Source organism: Phyllopteryx taeniolatus, chromosome 5 (assembly GCF_024500385.1).
Source record: "Phyllopteryx taeniolatus isolate TA_2022b chromosome 5, UOR_Ptae_1.2, whole genome shotgun sequence".
In the NCBI taxonomy this organism is placed as follows: domain Eukaryota; kingdom Metazoa; phylum Chordata; class Actinopteri; order Syngnathiformes; family Syngnathidae; genus Phyllopteryx; species Phyllopteryx taeniolatus.
In genome coordinates, this window is record NC_084506.1 from 8,662,963 (window position 1) to 8,679,544 (window position 16,582).

A 16,582-nucleotide genomic window follows, 5' to 3' on the forward strand; every position below is an offset into this window, starting at 1 on the left:
CTCAAGGAACGCGAGTGTGCCATGGCACCATAGGTGGGAATCACTGCGCTAACTATAGTGGCGACCATACTAGCTTATAATTTTATACCGACAAAATATGACAAATGCAATATATAATGGATCAAATTCCTTACATAATCACAGTGGAATACATGCATCATTGTAATACATTCTTGTCATGGGTTTGGATCACGCAACCACACGAAACACTCTGTAATAGAAGCCAAAGAAACAGATGGAGAGCATCTTTTTCACATGCCAGCATACTGTGTTGTAAGGTGCTAAGGGTGTACTTGTTAGCAGTCTTGCTGCGACAGATGCAGGAAATGACAACCATATGGTTGATCCTGACCACAGTGTTTAGACTGAGGAGTATCCCTGAATTCAAATACTAGTGCAAAGGCAACTAGATTTAAAAAAAAAAAAAGAAGAAGAAAATAAAATAAAAAAAAGAAACTGACTACAAATGGAAGAGATCTTATGCGTGCAGTTCAATTTATGCATACTGTACACATAAATGACATGCATCTCTCCACTAATCTGATGCATTGACGCATCCTTGGTTTGTACTACAGCGATCTACACTGAATATATGTATGCATGTTGTTGCATTTTGACCTTCACTGATGTACCAGCGGCATGTTACACATACCAAGATGCACTTTTTTGGGGGGGGAAATAATGAGGCATGTGTTCAGTCTGGCCATAACAAAGTACACAGAATTATCTGGCTATTGAATATTGAGTCCTATGGAGGTACATCTAGAGTATTCAATATCATAGCACTAACACATACTGATATTTGATATCAGTGGATGTTCGATGTAGCTGATAGATAGACTTATTCATCTATTATCTGTAAGCTCTCAAGTGGTTATTGTTATTGTTGATGTGCATGTAGTACAAATTTGTCAATGGCTGTCTAATCACCTCTCTGAGTTGAGATGTGTCATATAGCTTTCATACATCTGAGCAGAGCCATTGAATTTTTGCTAGCCTCATTAAAAAAAATGCACAATGCTTTGTCAAGAGCCAAGGAACACGTCGGACAGGAAATGAAGTTCATCAACAGTTCAAGGTCATAAATACAGCCACTGCCAATGTGTTTAATTTGAATAAACCACAGGTCAAATTGTAATTGTTTTTTTTTTTTTTAAACGAATATTGTTGGAGGTAATGCAAATTCGAGTTGTACATTCACGAGACGTGCATTAGCTGATCGCGATAATGCCCAGGGTCCCGGCGGAGGCCTGCTCACACTCAACGGTCAACCAACGACGCAAGCCGACACGGGTTTCCGCTATTTTGCAGCAAATACTGAACAGCTCAAGGTACTGTATAAATGCCACAAAATAACATGACACATTTGACCTTCCACCTTTTATGAGGACTGTCCTGCGTCGACTCCATTAATATTTTGAGGCAAATGACTTGTCGAGAAAGTACCAATCAAGGGAAATAACATGAAAACATTGCCTGCGCCTTACATCATTCTGACATACTGAGATGGTGCAACTGCAGCATCAATCAATACTGACTGCATCTGCAGGCCTGCCGCAATGACTCTTTCCTCTGACTCTTAAGGTCATTTAAAGGACTTATTCGAATCATAAAAAAGGTTACGGTAGTTTTCAAAGCCGAGTGATACTGGAGAACTACTAGTGGATTCTACACTTGTATATATGCTGAGGTGAGAGGGGTGCATACTGTGCGGAGGGGTCTAAATTGTGTAAAAAAATAAAAAAACATTTTTTTTTAAAACACACAACCCCTCCTCCCAGTTGTCTGGTTCTCCTGGTGATCATCAAGCATAAATAATTTTTGCAAGACACAAGACAAGATGGGGAGCAAGACTTCCATTTCTATCAGGGTGGTTTCATAAAACTTTGTCTCGCATCAGCTTCAAATTTGATTTCAAATCTGAATAATGAGGTGACGAATAAACTTACTTCACAGAAATTGTGATTTGGACCAAAGAAATGTTTCACAATTAGGATATTGAGTCTTGATTCTGTTCCAGTTTGTTCCTGTTTGTCCTTACAATTGTCGTTGAAGTGCTTGCTCTTGTGGGACCTTTATTGTTATTTATTAATAACATTGAACTGCAGTGAATCGAATTTAACAGAGCACAAACCACATAGCCCATCTGTGGCACTTCACATTATATGTTGGCATTAATCGGCTTCGTTAGACGAAATTACAGGGATCGGTTGAACATTCTGATGTTTAAATATACAGTTTTTACTTCTCTTTTGTTTTATGCGTCAGTTTTCTAGTAAACTTCAAGTGGGAGTCACAAATAAACAACTTGGAGCACGAATGTTGTGCCTCTTTTTTGGGAGAACTTTGTGAGTGAATGATGAAGAAATACTTTAAAAGTGTGTTTTAATACATTTAAATGTGTCAAAAGCATGTGGGAGGGGTAAAACTGTATATAAAAAAACATTTTTCTGGTCCTTCTATCTGGCTGATTTTCACCTGTTGTGGGTGGGTCTGAAACCTGTCCCCGTGATAAACTAACTTTAAACCACCCCCATGAGTGGTGATCCTGCACGGTCCTGAATACACACATTCTCAATCAACCCTATTTCACAAATGTATTTCGATTCACTGTTTGGATTGTTCATCTGCTTAAGTTTGCTGTTTTATGCATGTTTGCACCTTACCTCTCAGTTTGTAAGGTAACTTTTGATGGCTCGACGTTGGGGTTCTCCCACTCCATCTGGGGGCAGTGCATGAAGTAACACAGTGTGTAGATGGCCTCGGGGGCCCAGTGTATTACTGCACTCTTCTGGTGGATGGGTGTCCCATTAGTGTGGTTCTTGGTGTACAGTGGCTGTAGGTAGTGCATAGCCCGTGACACCATATCACCTAGACACACAATACATTCAAACCACACACGGGGGGGGGGGGGGGGGGGGACAAAAAAGGGACACGAGCCATGAGGGTTCATTTCAGTACAAGCAATGAGAAATAATTTTGCACAACAGCGACGGCACTCAAATGTGCGTAAAATAATATTTGCAGGTAAGAAGTGGTCACAAGAAGTAATTACGATTAGTCAGCAGAAGCCTTGCAAAAATCTGATCATAATAACATCCTTATCAACAAATAACAGACATACTGGTGAATGAAACCCATTGTCATTGCTTTACTCTGATCATCATTTTGATGCATTTCCATTTCACTGCAAAACGTAATAGAGTGTGATTGCTCTTGGTTTGCATGTCTAAATAAATTCACATTACTGCATATATGCTGAGTGCGCGTGTGTACGTGTGCAATAAAGTACAAGCACAAACAGTCGCGCTCATGGACAAAGCCTTTGTTTAATTCCCAAATTTGGTTCCTTTCAAGCGTCCATTTAGCCTCAACGGTGAGAGAGGTGAGTGTAAAAATGACGCCTCGGTGTGGCGTCCTCCTCGCAGTGAAGCAAAGCAACTCCCGGAGTTCAATTTCCTTCGAGAGGCTGCTCCCTCCACCTGGCAGGTAGTTGTTGTGCGGTATTAAAAGTAAACATCGCCCTCAGAGCACAGGCTCACAGGACAAGAGACAGTAACGGTCTATCAGCACACTTTGCCATGTACAATTTGGGGAAATCAACACACGGTAGAAACTAACAGAACACAGTTTAGTCATGATACAAGTGCTCCAAGAATATTCACCAAACACAATAACATGCATCGTTACAAAGAAACATTGTGAGGACCAGATGAACAATTTTGTTTGGCATGAATTCACACAGTATTAATAACAGCTCCAGGTATAATAGCGTTTCAATCCAAATATGCTAATACGGCCTTTTGGCAGAAGGGAAAATGAAAGATGAAGAAGAGGCAAGTTGAAAGCAATACTCCACAAGTGAGCCAAATACCAGTGACTGTCCCGAAGCAGGATGCTCATTTGACACGAGTGGAGGATTTCATTCCAAAAGATGTTCGAAACAAATCACACATCCTTTTTTTCAGTTTTTGTTTTTCCCTCCATCTTGGCCTCTTTCAAATAGAGATCATGGCGGCCCTATTGATTGCCGGTTATCCTTCACTCCTGATTATTCTTGTAGTGTGTTTACATATGCCATAGTTCTTTTTTCCAGAGAGGATGACATTACCTCTGGACAGGACCAGCCGATGAGCCCCCCCCCCCCCCCCCCCCTTGTTCGACCTCATCAATATGGAATGGACAGAAGACTCTCGGCCATTCCCATGTGGTTCCACCACCAAATGTTGACTATGACGATGACACTTTGCACAATAACAACAAAAAAGCTTCCTCTTGAAATGTCAACGCCATGGCGACAACACATCAAATGCTTGTTTTGAACTATTTCAATACGTTCATGTGCATGCGAAAGAAGAGGCAACAAGCACTAAACCAAGAAACTATTTAACACTTTCATTGCACACTTATTTGTTGAGGAGAGGTACCGTACAAGTCTTGATCAATGAATTTATCACTCGGGAGTTGCTCAAGTTATTATTGTTGGTGAATAAAGCTCTCGTCAGCACACGGTTGTTGTCCGCGTATTATTGGACAGATTAATCTGGCGGCGAAGCTTCCCCTTGTGTCGCTGCCCTCGCCACGGTCCCGCTGCCGGCGTTAGCTTTGGCTACCGACTTTGAGGTTAACGCCCGCTTCCTGTCAAGCGCGTGTCCAATCTGATTGGACAAAAAAAATAAAAAATCATCCGAAGCAGTACAGTCAAGAAAAACGCTACAATTAGCACAGACTGTTAGAAATAAATAAATACAATTTGATGGAACAAATAATAGAATTTAGGTGGCGAACGCAGTGCTTCCGATAGTGTTTCAGCCAACTGCGAAGGCTTTTGCTGGCCCTGACCGCTCACCACAGTCAGTGAGTAATCTCATGCTCATTATTGTTTATATATTGAGTGCATTGTGAGTGGGCACACGTCGGCAATCTTTATTTATCAGCTGCAGCTCAGAAGATTCAACTTTAATGACACAGCAACTCCTGATGATTAATTTCTGCTTAATATGCAAATTCACACACACAAGCGTTATTAGAGACAGATTTACTTATGCAGGGGGACAATATTGGGGCATAGTTGAATGCTGCCATCATCAAATTAGCATATCAGTCAGTAATTTTAGCCAAGACAAATGTGAAGAGTTTAAGGCAACAAGACGAGCACATTGGAACTGAAAATCAGAGATTGAAACTCATTTGCCTGGTGCACTGACCGGCAATGAAGAGAAAAGCATTTCTATCGTTGCCATGGCAACCACAGATCACGTACCTTAGGTGGTGTATAATATTTGTCAGCGCTTACATTATTATTCATCAGTGCATTGTGTAGAGTGCTTGTCCAAACCTTTTCTCATGCTAAAACGATTTATTGGCCAACTGTCGATTTGCACATTTAGAGCAACAGTTTTAATGACACGGTCGTAGATTTAATCATACATTTCTGATTGCAGTTACTGGGCGTTCGATATTTTTGTTACTTTATTTAGTGGCCAACAGATTAGAAAGTCCTCTCATAATGATACAGCACAGTTCTACACCACTGCAAACTACACAATACACAATCATTAACATATTGCTAGGTTACAACCTCACTCACAAGTGTTAAGAAAAACTGATTATTAGAATTGTAGGGGCTGAATATTTTGTACAGTTCTTGCATTGGATCTCATGACTTCATATTTTGTCTATACAATAACGTTGTGGAGGATGTTGGGTGTTTCGCGGAGCTCAGCCCTCGACTTGAGGCTGTCGATCATCGAGTTCAGCGTCTGACATTGTCGACCACTGAGCAGCTCCACTTGAGCTGTTAGACAGTTAATCGCCTTACTCGAAGGCACCTTGACTACACAGCTCATGACACACACCCACACACGCGTGCACAAACCATCACTCACTGAGTTCAGAGATGCTGCCGACTCGTGTGGCCAGTAAGCACTGTTCAACGGAGCGCACTTCGGATGGGCTGCAGGCGTTCCCCTCGCCGTTCTTTGCGTCTCGCTGCTGCAGAGTCAAACCTTCAGGTAGGCTGAGCACACCTGAAAGAGAGAAAGCGTGAGAAGGTAAGCAATTGGTATATATATATAAAAAAAAAAATATATATATATATATATATATGAACAAAGAGAAATGACAGTTCAAGTGCACACAGGGTGTGCTATACGTTTCGATACGTAGGAAAAATCTAACTTTTTAGGGGCTGTGAAATCTTAATAGAACATGTCCAAAAACAAATGGAAACAAATGGACCACCCTGTATAGAAAGTAGATTCATGGCGATGTCGATCGAAACAGAGGGCTTTATTTTCAGAGACAACGCATTTGGGGCGGGGCACTAATGCCGGCGGATTCTGATTTTCGTGCAAGCGCAAGACTCGAGGCGCGTCTTCGCCAATTTGGCAGACAGGTCTGCGCCAAGCTGGGCATTAACGGCGCAGCGAGTGGGTGTCCTTGCAGATGCGCCCGTCGGAATGACAATATGGTGTCAGAAATCCCTGCTTTAAACTGTACGTGCCCTGTGACGGAATGGCGACCGGTCCAGGGTGTAGTCTGCCTCTCACCTGAAGTCAGCTGGGATAGGCTGCAGTTTTGTGTTGGACATGGAACCCGTTTCACTCAAATATAACACTTCTTAGAGTCATTACTGACATTTTCACATCCAACTGCATGTTTTTTGACAGTCTTGCCACACTTTTCACTTACAATCAATGTAGCCTATAACACAAGGCATTTTAATTCTAAAATAAAACTGGCAGGACAACAGACATGATACATCGCTTACTTCTCTTTACATTGGAATCTGTTTTAAAAAAGTGAGGGGCAGGGACTTTTTTTTTTTTTTTTTTTTTTTTTTTTTTTTATAAAGAGAGTTATGTATGAGCTCTAGAATTGCCACTTATTTAACTAACAGCGGAGCGATCAAAGGAAACACTGATTAAATGAGCCATTTGCAGTTTCACTGTACAGGTCAATGTGTACTTAGACTCGCATGGCTTAATCTTTGAGATTATATAGAATGCGAGGTTACGGAGAGTCGGGCTGTGCGGGCGACGTGTTGCGTGCGGTATGTCCACCGCACATGCCAGCTTGGCGTGGCCCTCCGCTGCGGCTTGGTGACGGCCAGAGCAGGGCAGCGCAGAGCGGGCAACGGGCCGAAAGAAACCTGCTTGCCGGATAGCCTCCCTATACCACCTATAGCCACGAAAGACTATCTTCTCTTTTAATATGCCAATGAGGCACAAACTCCCTAAGGCACAGGTGTCAAACTCAAGGCCCGGGGGCCACATCCTCCCCGCCACATCAATTTATGTGGCCCGCGAAAGCAAATCAAGTGCGTCGACTTTCTTGCTAAAATTACAACATTGCAAATCGTCTTCCCTTTTATATACCGTTGATTGAAAAACATGTTTGTTACCAATCCCCATTTCAAAATAAACTGAATTAACAACTTTTTACTGGCTTCTGGTTTAAAAAAATAGTTATTCATCGATTTTTTTTTTTGTGTGTATATGTAATAACGGGGCAATTGTACATTTACTGTACATGAGTTCGCGCTCATGACGGCCCTCCGAGGGAAACCATAACTACGATGTGGCCCGCAGCAAAACTGAGTTTGACACCCCTGCCCTAAGGTGTACCGTACATTCTGCTCAATGATAATAACCAGGTATTTAGCACATCCAAAGCACTATGCAGCTGCTTAGCAAGCATCAGACCAGAGAGCTGACATACCACTGACGACGTGCAACAAAGAGCAGGCGACACCACCGTCTGCTGCAAGTGTCAGGTGTCTTGAACGACTACATATTTATTCCAACTATCCCAGCCAAGTCTGAGAGATCAATGACAAATAAAAGTAATAATTCCTCAGTAATCACAGAGGATGACTAAGGGGATTAGACTCAAAAATACCCCCTTTATTGTTGTTGTTTTTTTAATTGCAAAGATCAAGTACAGTAAATCCATCTATTTCAAGCAAACGGGGGCACCTTGCACCTTCCTCACTGCCACATTCTTCTTCAATATTTATTTAGCACAGTAACCACATGGCCTCTGGCATACAGTGGTGCTGTGAGCAATATGCATGCTCCTAAGAATAACACGCTCACAATTCTCTGTTAATTATAAAAGCAAGGTTGACAAGAATGTAATTCATTTGTTATTATTTGGCCTGTGCGCATGCTGGAGGGTTAGTTACAGTGTACCGTTTAAGACAAAATTAAAACGAGCGGAACCTCAATTCTCAGACGTCAAAAAGCTTCAACCAAAATGTCCGTGACTATCCCTTGAATGTCACGTAAAGTGTCAAAACAAATAGCCTTTATGTCAGCCTCGCTCAAGCAGTAACTCTGCGTGCGTTTTGCTTTTTACTTTGGCTTTATGTGAGAACATCCTGAATGACGAACCCTTCTCAACAACAGTGTTGACCAGCTTTTAATTAAAGGGCTTTGATTAGGATAGTCTTCATCTCTTAATGCTGTTTGAGAAGAAGGAGCCGTGGGTGATGATTAGTAGTCTCTCACTCGATGCCAAGTAGACTGGTTAGCTGTCATGTGCTTGTCACTCGTTATCAACAGGTCGAGTATCGTGTGTTATGTTTTAAGTGGTTGATTTCACGCTTCTGTGACAATGTTGAAAATGAAATGTGTGAGGTGTATTGTTATGCTTACTAGACTGCACAGTATTACAGTGAAGAACGTCACTGACTGAGCAGTTAATAAAGGTTTTTCAATGGTGACATTTTGGGCAATATAGTTCATATCAATGGTAACATCCATCCATCCATGTTCTATAGCGCTTGTCCTGGTTGGGGTGAGCTGGAGCCTATCCCAGCTGACTTTAGGCAAGACGCGGTGTACACCCTGGACTTGTCGCCAACCAACTGCAGGTCGCAAAGAAGCAAACGACCACTCACACTCACATTCACACCTATGGAAAGGATCTCCGAAGAGCGTTACATTTGGATTCAACGATTATCTTTTTTTTTTTTTTTTTTTTTTACATAAAGTTGGGGGAAAAAAAGAGAAATGGTTTGCGACTCAAACATAAGAGACAGAGAGGATATGGTTAAATTAGCCAGTGCATGCAAAAGTAAACACTGTTCGAGATTAGCATTTGCGTTGAACTGTGCACTGTTGAACACTTATTAGATTGCTTCTAGGAGGAAGTGCAAGGAAGTGCATAAGTGCTGGGAACTGTTTTTAATCCTTGAAGGCAGAATTTCCTTATATTTCCTCTCATTAGCCTGTGCATCTGAATCAAATGAAGTCAACGTTACATTATAGATGAAATAGCAACACAAGCTACTATAAAGGACATAACATTACTGGTAAATATTTACATCAGGACCCATAATATCAGTGATGAGTGCTTGGAATGCTGAATACACAAATCGCAAAACGGTCGTTGCGCCGTTGCTGTACATGTGCTGAAAACAGATGTCGATGCAAAACATTTGAATCAGATGTTGACCGCAGTGCAAAATCACAAATGCCAAATTAATCACATTCAACAACTTTAGTGCACTTTTTGCCTGTTGGCTCACTGTTGCGCTGTCAGCTTTGAAACAAAAAGTGATTGTTGGTGTCATTTATGAATAAATCTGCAAAAATAAATACAAAAGGAGCATTTAGCTGTCCGGCTCCTTAGATTCGGTTGTGGGGCATAATAACGAGGGCAGAACTGACAGTGAATTGCCCAATGCTCTTAGGATGGACTGAGGCAAGGTGACTCAGTGGCTCTCCTAATGCACGGCACAGGGTGTCCTCAGGGACATGCTTCTGATGGAGCGCTTACATGCCAGCCAGTCAATGTCTGCGTGCATTTGCACCATGAGAAATGTTGGGAGTATCTTACATCCCGATCGTCACCGATCACTGGCGACTTGCTTAAATCAAGTAATGACTTGACTGGCGACCTGCTTGAAATTTAGCGGCGGCTTGACTTGCTTGATTTTTTCCCCACAGTGACTTGAGTCTTGAAGATTAAGACTTGAGACTTACTTGTGACTTGCACATGTGTGATTTACTCCCACCTCTGTAAATAGGAATGCAGAACATTCAGCGGGAGATGCTCAGATCCTATTCTATTTTTGAAAGTAACAATTAATCAATCTTTCATTTTCCTCGAAGTCACTCAAGGATATTTGATCCAAATCACGCTCTTTTTCTAGTGACATGATTCAATCAGAAAATTTGGTGATTATTAAGCTGGCACACATTGTCTTGACAAAGGGATGTTTTGATAAAGAACAGAAAATCATGAGCGCTTAGATTTGACAGGTCGGTCAAACTAAGGGTAAGTACACTTGCGAGGTAAACTAACGCTAGACAAGGAATACACAGAGCAAAAAACCGTCAGGACAATGGTGGCAACCAATGAGTATTGATCCAAAGCTTTCCAGCGCCTTCCGATGATCCTAAATACTCAGCTGATGATAACAGGAAGCAAGTGCGGTGCTCCCCAACATACACTATGAGGACGAGAAAACCACAAACAAAAGCAGTACATGGAGGCACAAACAGAGCAACATGATACACTGTATCGAGATAATTATTATTATTATTTTTTTTTTTAAATGTATTTATGAGAGTAAAACCAGTTTTAAAAAGGACAAAGAAAGAATGGGCATTGCACATTATTCACATTTACAGTATATTATGAAGAAAACCAAACCTTCCCGATACAATGTCGTCCCAAAGCCTGGAAACAGAACGGGAGAGGAGATGAGAGGAGGCTGAAAGTTGCTCCTGGCAAGATGTCGTTACTGAAGAATAAATAATGCGGAGGAGCTCCCATTAAGACGTCACTCAAAGAATATTCGTCAGTCTCTGTGACAACAGATGCAACCACACAGAAAATGTGTGCATGGTCCAACACTAGCATAGTTAAATATAGTCAACCATTCATTCGGACATGAACAGATTTGAATATTTTCCCCTTTATACAATGATGTAGTATCTGCAAAGATTTGTCTTTTTGTAACGAGCCATCCAATTTGTGATCCTTTCAGATACGGCATTACACTATTATTAATAGCACGTTCTTGGTCACTGGTTTTCATCTCTGGGGCAGTGCATCAACCTTTTTGTGTATTTGCATGGACTCGGGGTTGACGGCAGCAGTAGAGCAGGAATGCCGACCTCGATGCGGCTCCTACCCTGCTCTTAAAATCTATTTTGGAGGGACCTACTGAGACGTACACATCCTCGAATGCACCGCCGCTCTCGACAAACACTGGATGTGCCTTTTAGTCACTAACATACAGAGACAGTGAAGTCAGCCCTCGATTTAGCAAATCAAACTATGAATGGTAAAGGTCAACTGGTTATTTGATGCATTACGACAAGCGAAAAAAGGGACCAAGAAGCGAAAAAGGTGAGGATGACTCGCAAATACAGGCTTTAAGGTGTTAATCATATTGTTACGCTACATGGATACATGGAGTACTGAGCTCAAGTCTGTTGTGCCAGGCCAGATGGCTACCATATGTATCTGAGCAGGTGATCGTAGAGGGAAACCTAGCAAGACGGAAGGCTGACATGTGGTGTGTTATAACTTCTTTCCTACTTCATGGCAGCTTTAAATATTTTTGATCATCAGTGTTGTGTTTCTAATGGTATGAATAACGGTGTGAAAAGCAAACAGGGGATCCCACAAGAGAAAAAAACGTCGGTAGAGCAAAGTAGGCTGTGAATATTTTGGTTTGGTTTGGACCAGTTTGGTCTGTTGTAGCCACAAGCCTATAATACGTTAGTCATATGCTAGCCACACGGGCAAGAAGTATCCGAGTATGCGCACGAATGTCAGCTAAAATTAAGAAACTGGGACAAACAGAAGACATGCATGCAATGGATAAACTACAAATGCATTCATGCTAATAAAAGGTAATGTACACCTTGTAAATGCAAACAAGCAAACAACAACAACGTGGAAACACAGATCATTTCTGGCACTTCACCAATTATTGATTTGCTTTCTGCAGAGAATGTCTTCAACTGTATCCCTAATCATTTAGTAAACACAGAATAGTTTGTAGCAGGGGTGTCAAACTCATTTTTGTCACGGGCCACATCGTAGTCATGGTTTCTCTTGGAGGGTTGTTACGGCTCTGAACCCATATGAATGTATGATCGCTTCATATTATTACATGTACACAAATTGATGGATAGCTACTTTTAAAATCAGAAGGTAGAAAAACTTTGTTCGACTACATTATTATTTAATTTATTTTAAAAAGAGCATCGGTAACAAACAAAATGCTTGCAATATCTCAATATTTTTTTAAAGTGAAGGCAATTTGCAATTTTGGTATTTTAGCTGGAAACACGAAGTAACGCAAGTCATTTTATGCGGCCCGCGAAAGGGCCGCATAAAATGATGTGGCGGGCCGAATCTGGCCCCCGGGCCACCAGTTTAACACATGGGGTTTATAGCATAGTGCCTTACAGTTTTGAAACTGATAAAGATCATCAGCAGCAAAATGTGATTCTAAAATTCTAAATTTAAGAGCAACACACACACACACACACGCACACACACACAATTATGGGCAATTTAGAGTCTTTAACCAACAACCCACCATGCATGTTTTTGGAACGTGGGAGGAAACCCGCCTCTCGCCCTGAGTCAGCTGAGATAGGCTGCGGCACAACCGCGACCTCAGTGAGGATAAGCGGATGGATGGATGGATGGATGTGTGAGTGTGTCTATAGTAAACAGCCAGTAGCCAGTAGTCTTATATTATTACCTTTGCCAGGGTCAAACATATTCCAATTTGAAAAGCCTGAATGTTTCCTACAGCTCTTGTATTGTATCCAACCGAATGTGCAAGTGTACCTCATGTTGTGGTCTTTCTCGCAAAAGCTAAGAAACGCAAAGAAAATGGGAGGTTACAAAAAAAGACAGTCATGGTGAAGTTAAGCGACAAAAAAAAAAAACCACATGCTAGAACACACAGTTCATCATCACACAATAGACCAAGCGCACACAGAGATGACTTGTGACGGGTGACCGGCGCACAACAAGGGCACAACTATTACATAATCATATCCTATCAGAGGGAAACCAGCCTCCCTCTTGGCTGTGTTTTACTCAGCCCCAAGCTAGCAGCTCACTTGCTATTACTTCATTCTTTTTTCTGTCTTTTCCGCCACAAAGAGGAATAGGTCTGTGTGGAGTAGCCACGCATAGCGCAGTTCCCGTGGGATGCTTTACAGAAAATACTGGCAATCGGCAACAGGGGCGGGGGAAAACCCTTGAAGTCACTGAAGCATGTGCACAACCCCCACCAAGGCCTACCTTTCTATGAAGGCCATGACCTTCGCCAGAAGTCACCCATGTCATCTGATTTGTCAAAGACGCACCCTTTGAGTGGTCTGTTGCATTAAACAAAAGGACAAAAACATGGTGAATTTGGAGGGCTCATACAGTGGGGACGGAAAGTATTCAGACACGCTTAAATTTGTCACTCTTTGTTATATTGCAGCCATTTGCTAAAATCATTTGACTTAAAACATTTTCCGCATTAATTTACACACAGCACCCCACATCGACAGAAAAATGATATTTTTGCAGATTTATTCATAAAAAAACCTGAAATATCACACACCTTATAAGTATTCAGACCCTTTGCTGTAACATTTGTATATTTAACTCCGGTGCTGTCCATTTCTTCTCATCATCCTTGAGATGGTTCTCCACCTTCACTGGAGTCGAGCTTTGTTTGATTATACTGACTGGACTTGACTAGGAAAGCCACACACCTGTCGATATAAGCTCACAGTGCATGTCAGAGCAAATGAGAAACATGAGGAAGTGCCTGAAGAGCTGAGAGACAGAATTGTGGCAAGGCACAGATCTGGCCAAGGTTACAAAAATATTTTGTAACCGAAGAGCACAGTGGCCTCCATAATCCTGAAACGGAAGACGGTTGGGACGACCAGAACCCTTCCTCGAGTTGGCCGTCCGGCCAAACTGAGCAATTGGGAGAGAAGAGCCTTGGTGAGAGAGGTAAAGAAGAACCCAAAGATCACTGTGGCTGAGCTCCACAGATGCAGTCGGCAGATGGGAGAAAGTTCTAGAAAGTCAACCATCACTGCAGCCCTCCAGCAGTCGGGGCTTTATGGCAAAGTGGCCCGACGGAAGCCTCTCCTCAGTGCAAGACACATGAAAGCCCGCGTGGAGTTTGCTAAAAAACACCTGAAGGACTCCAGGATGGTGAGAAATAAGATTCTCTGGTCTGATGAGACCAAGATAGAACGTTTTGGCCTTAATTCTAAGCGGTATGTGTGGAGAAAACCAGGCACTGCTCATCACCTCTCCAATACAGTCCCAACAGTGAAGCATGGTGGTGGCAGCATCATGCTGTGGGAGTATTTTTCAGCTGCAGGGACAGGGATACTGGTTGCAATCAAAGGAAAGATGAATGCGGCCGAGTACGGGGATATCCTGGACCAAAACCTTCTCCAGAGTGCTCAGGACCTCAGACTGGGCCGAAGGTTTACCTTCCAACAAGACAATGACCCTAAGCACACAGCTAAAATAACGAAGGAGTGGCTTCAGAACAACTCCGTGACTGTTTTTGAATGGCCCAGGCAGAGCCCTGACTTAAACCCAATTGAGCATCTCTGGAGAGACCTGAACATGGTTGTCCACCAACGTTCACCATCCAACCTGACAGAACTGGAGAGGATCTGCAAGGAGGAATGGAAAAGGATCCCAAAATGCAGGTGTGAAAAACTTGCTGCATCATTCCCATAAAGACTCATGGCTGTATTAGCTCAAAAAGGGGGCTTCTACTAAATTCTGAGAAAAGGGTCTGAATACTTATGGCAGTGTGATAGTGCAGTTTTGCTGTGTGTAGATTATTGAGGAAAAAAATGTACTTAAATGACTTCAGCAAATGCCTGCAATATAACAAAGAGTGAACATTTTAAGGGGGTCTGAATACTTTCCGTACCCACTCTATTGACAGAAAGTCCCAGCACTCCAGCTAAATGCAACAATGTTTTGATGTAATTGCTCATTTAGCACTGAGGGCACTCGAGTAATTAAAGAATATGACTAATGCCATGAAATGGGATTTTGCTACAAGGGGATGTTTTCCTCCGGGCCAGAGATGACATCATACCCAGCTGCTTGTAAACACGGGCTGCTTTTAAGCGAAGGCACTCGTGGACATTAAAACTCGGCAGCAAAAACACAAAGCAAAGTGCAAAGCAGATAAGACAGTGACGGCTCCAGGCAGAAAAGGTACAGTCACTGGTTATGCGTAATGGGCGCATGGTTCTTATGTCTGTGTGTCTGAATCACTTTGTGTCTCTCCATGACTGTGCGTTTGTCTGCCTCTTTGTCCGCGTATATGAAATAAAGACGTGTGAGCTGGCTACTACAAAGGGAAAAAAAATCAATCGCTAATGTTCATTCAAACATTTTCAAAGTAGCTGCTAGAAAGACTTACTGGAAATAACTACATTTTCTGTTTGCAGTTTTGCTGCGGATCAGATTAAAGAGCCCTAAACAAAATGGTCCTGTACCGTAACAGTTTGACAAGAGCCGAAAAAAAAATGTGAGGGAACACTTGTGCGGTAAAAGAGACAAAGGTATGATTCATTGCTTTCTGGGGGGGAAAAAACAGAAGTACTCGATGTTAGGCGTGATGACAAACAATGGCAATGTAAAAGAGTAAAAAAATACCAAACAGCTACACAGGCTAGGTCTAAAACCACAAACGCACAAACCGCTATTGCGCCGGGCACAAAACAATCTGGCATAAAATGACTCTCAATTCATAATAATAATAATATTAATAACGCATTACACTTATTTAGCGGTTTTCTAGGTGCTCAATTGAATTTCAATTCTACCTTCTCTTCGTCATGGTTGAATGTCTGCAAATTGTCAAAAACAATCTGATGAGGTCAGTGTGATGCCATCCCAGACGCTGGCTGGGTCGTGCGTCACTATGGAGGCATGTGATTGCTGCACTCTTATTCCTCATTTAAAATGTCTTAATGCCAGTTTCTTGTATTCACTCTGGGAAGACAAAGTGTCATAATATTGTTGTTTGCTCTGGATGGATCACAGCAATTGTGTGTGTGTGTGTGTATCTTTTTTTGTATTGCACAATGCATCGTTTTTTTTTTTTATATGCTAAAACAATACATAAATTGGCAATAAACAATGGTCCCTGAACTCCTTTCCAATTCCTAACATCCAGTCATTTCTTTCGCACCTTCGTTGAACTCTCTTCTCCAAATGTTGCAAATATGATGCATTGAGCTACAAATTGCTTGGTAATTGTCGAAGTCACCTCGTGTAATCTATCATCCCGACCGCGCTCAGTCGCTGTGCGTAGCGTCCAAACAGACTGGAAGTGGGCCATGCCTGGCAGAGACTGATGAGGCCTGTGGCTATGTGCTGCTCCTTATTTCTCCTCACCGACTCCAGCACATTCTCTGAGGAAGGACCATCATTGTTCAAGGCCAACTTTAGCAAATATTACTGACACTTTGATATCGGAAATGCCATCATTCATGGTTTGAAACCTCTTTTCTGGTGCTTTATAAAGAAAATGCGGAAACTTGGACAA

At 42.1% G+C, this 16,582-nt stretch overlaps 1 protein-coding gene across 7 annotated transcripts in view; it reads right to left on the reverse strand.

Annotated features, from left to right (window-relative positions):
- The window catches only part of btbd11b (BTB (POZ) domain containing 11b), a 59,671-nt gene that overhangs the window by 12,707 nt on the left and 30,382 nt on the right, over positions 1-16,582 (reverse strand). For all 7 annotated transcript variants that reach the window (XR_009788425.1, XR_009788426.1, XM_061772539.1 and 4 more), the window contains exons 2-3: positions 5,889-6,029; positions 2,667-2,871 (exon numbers count right to left, since the gene is read on the reverse strand). Coding sequence is in view for 5 of the 7 variants with exons in the window: in XM_061772539.1 (XP_061628523.1) it covers positions 2,667-2,871; positions 5,889-6,029 (346 nt within the window). In the remaining 2 variants the exon portion in view is untranslated. The remainder of the gene's footprint in view (positions 1-2,666; positions 2,872-5,888; positions 6,030-16,582) is intronic.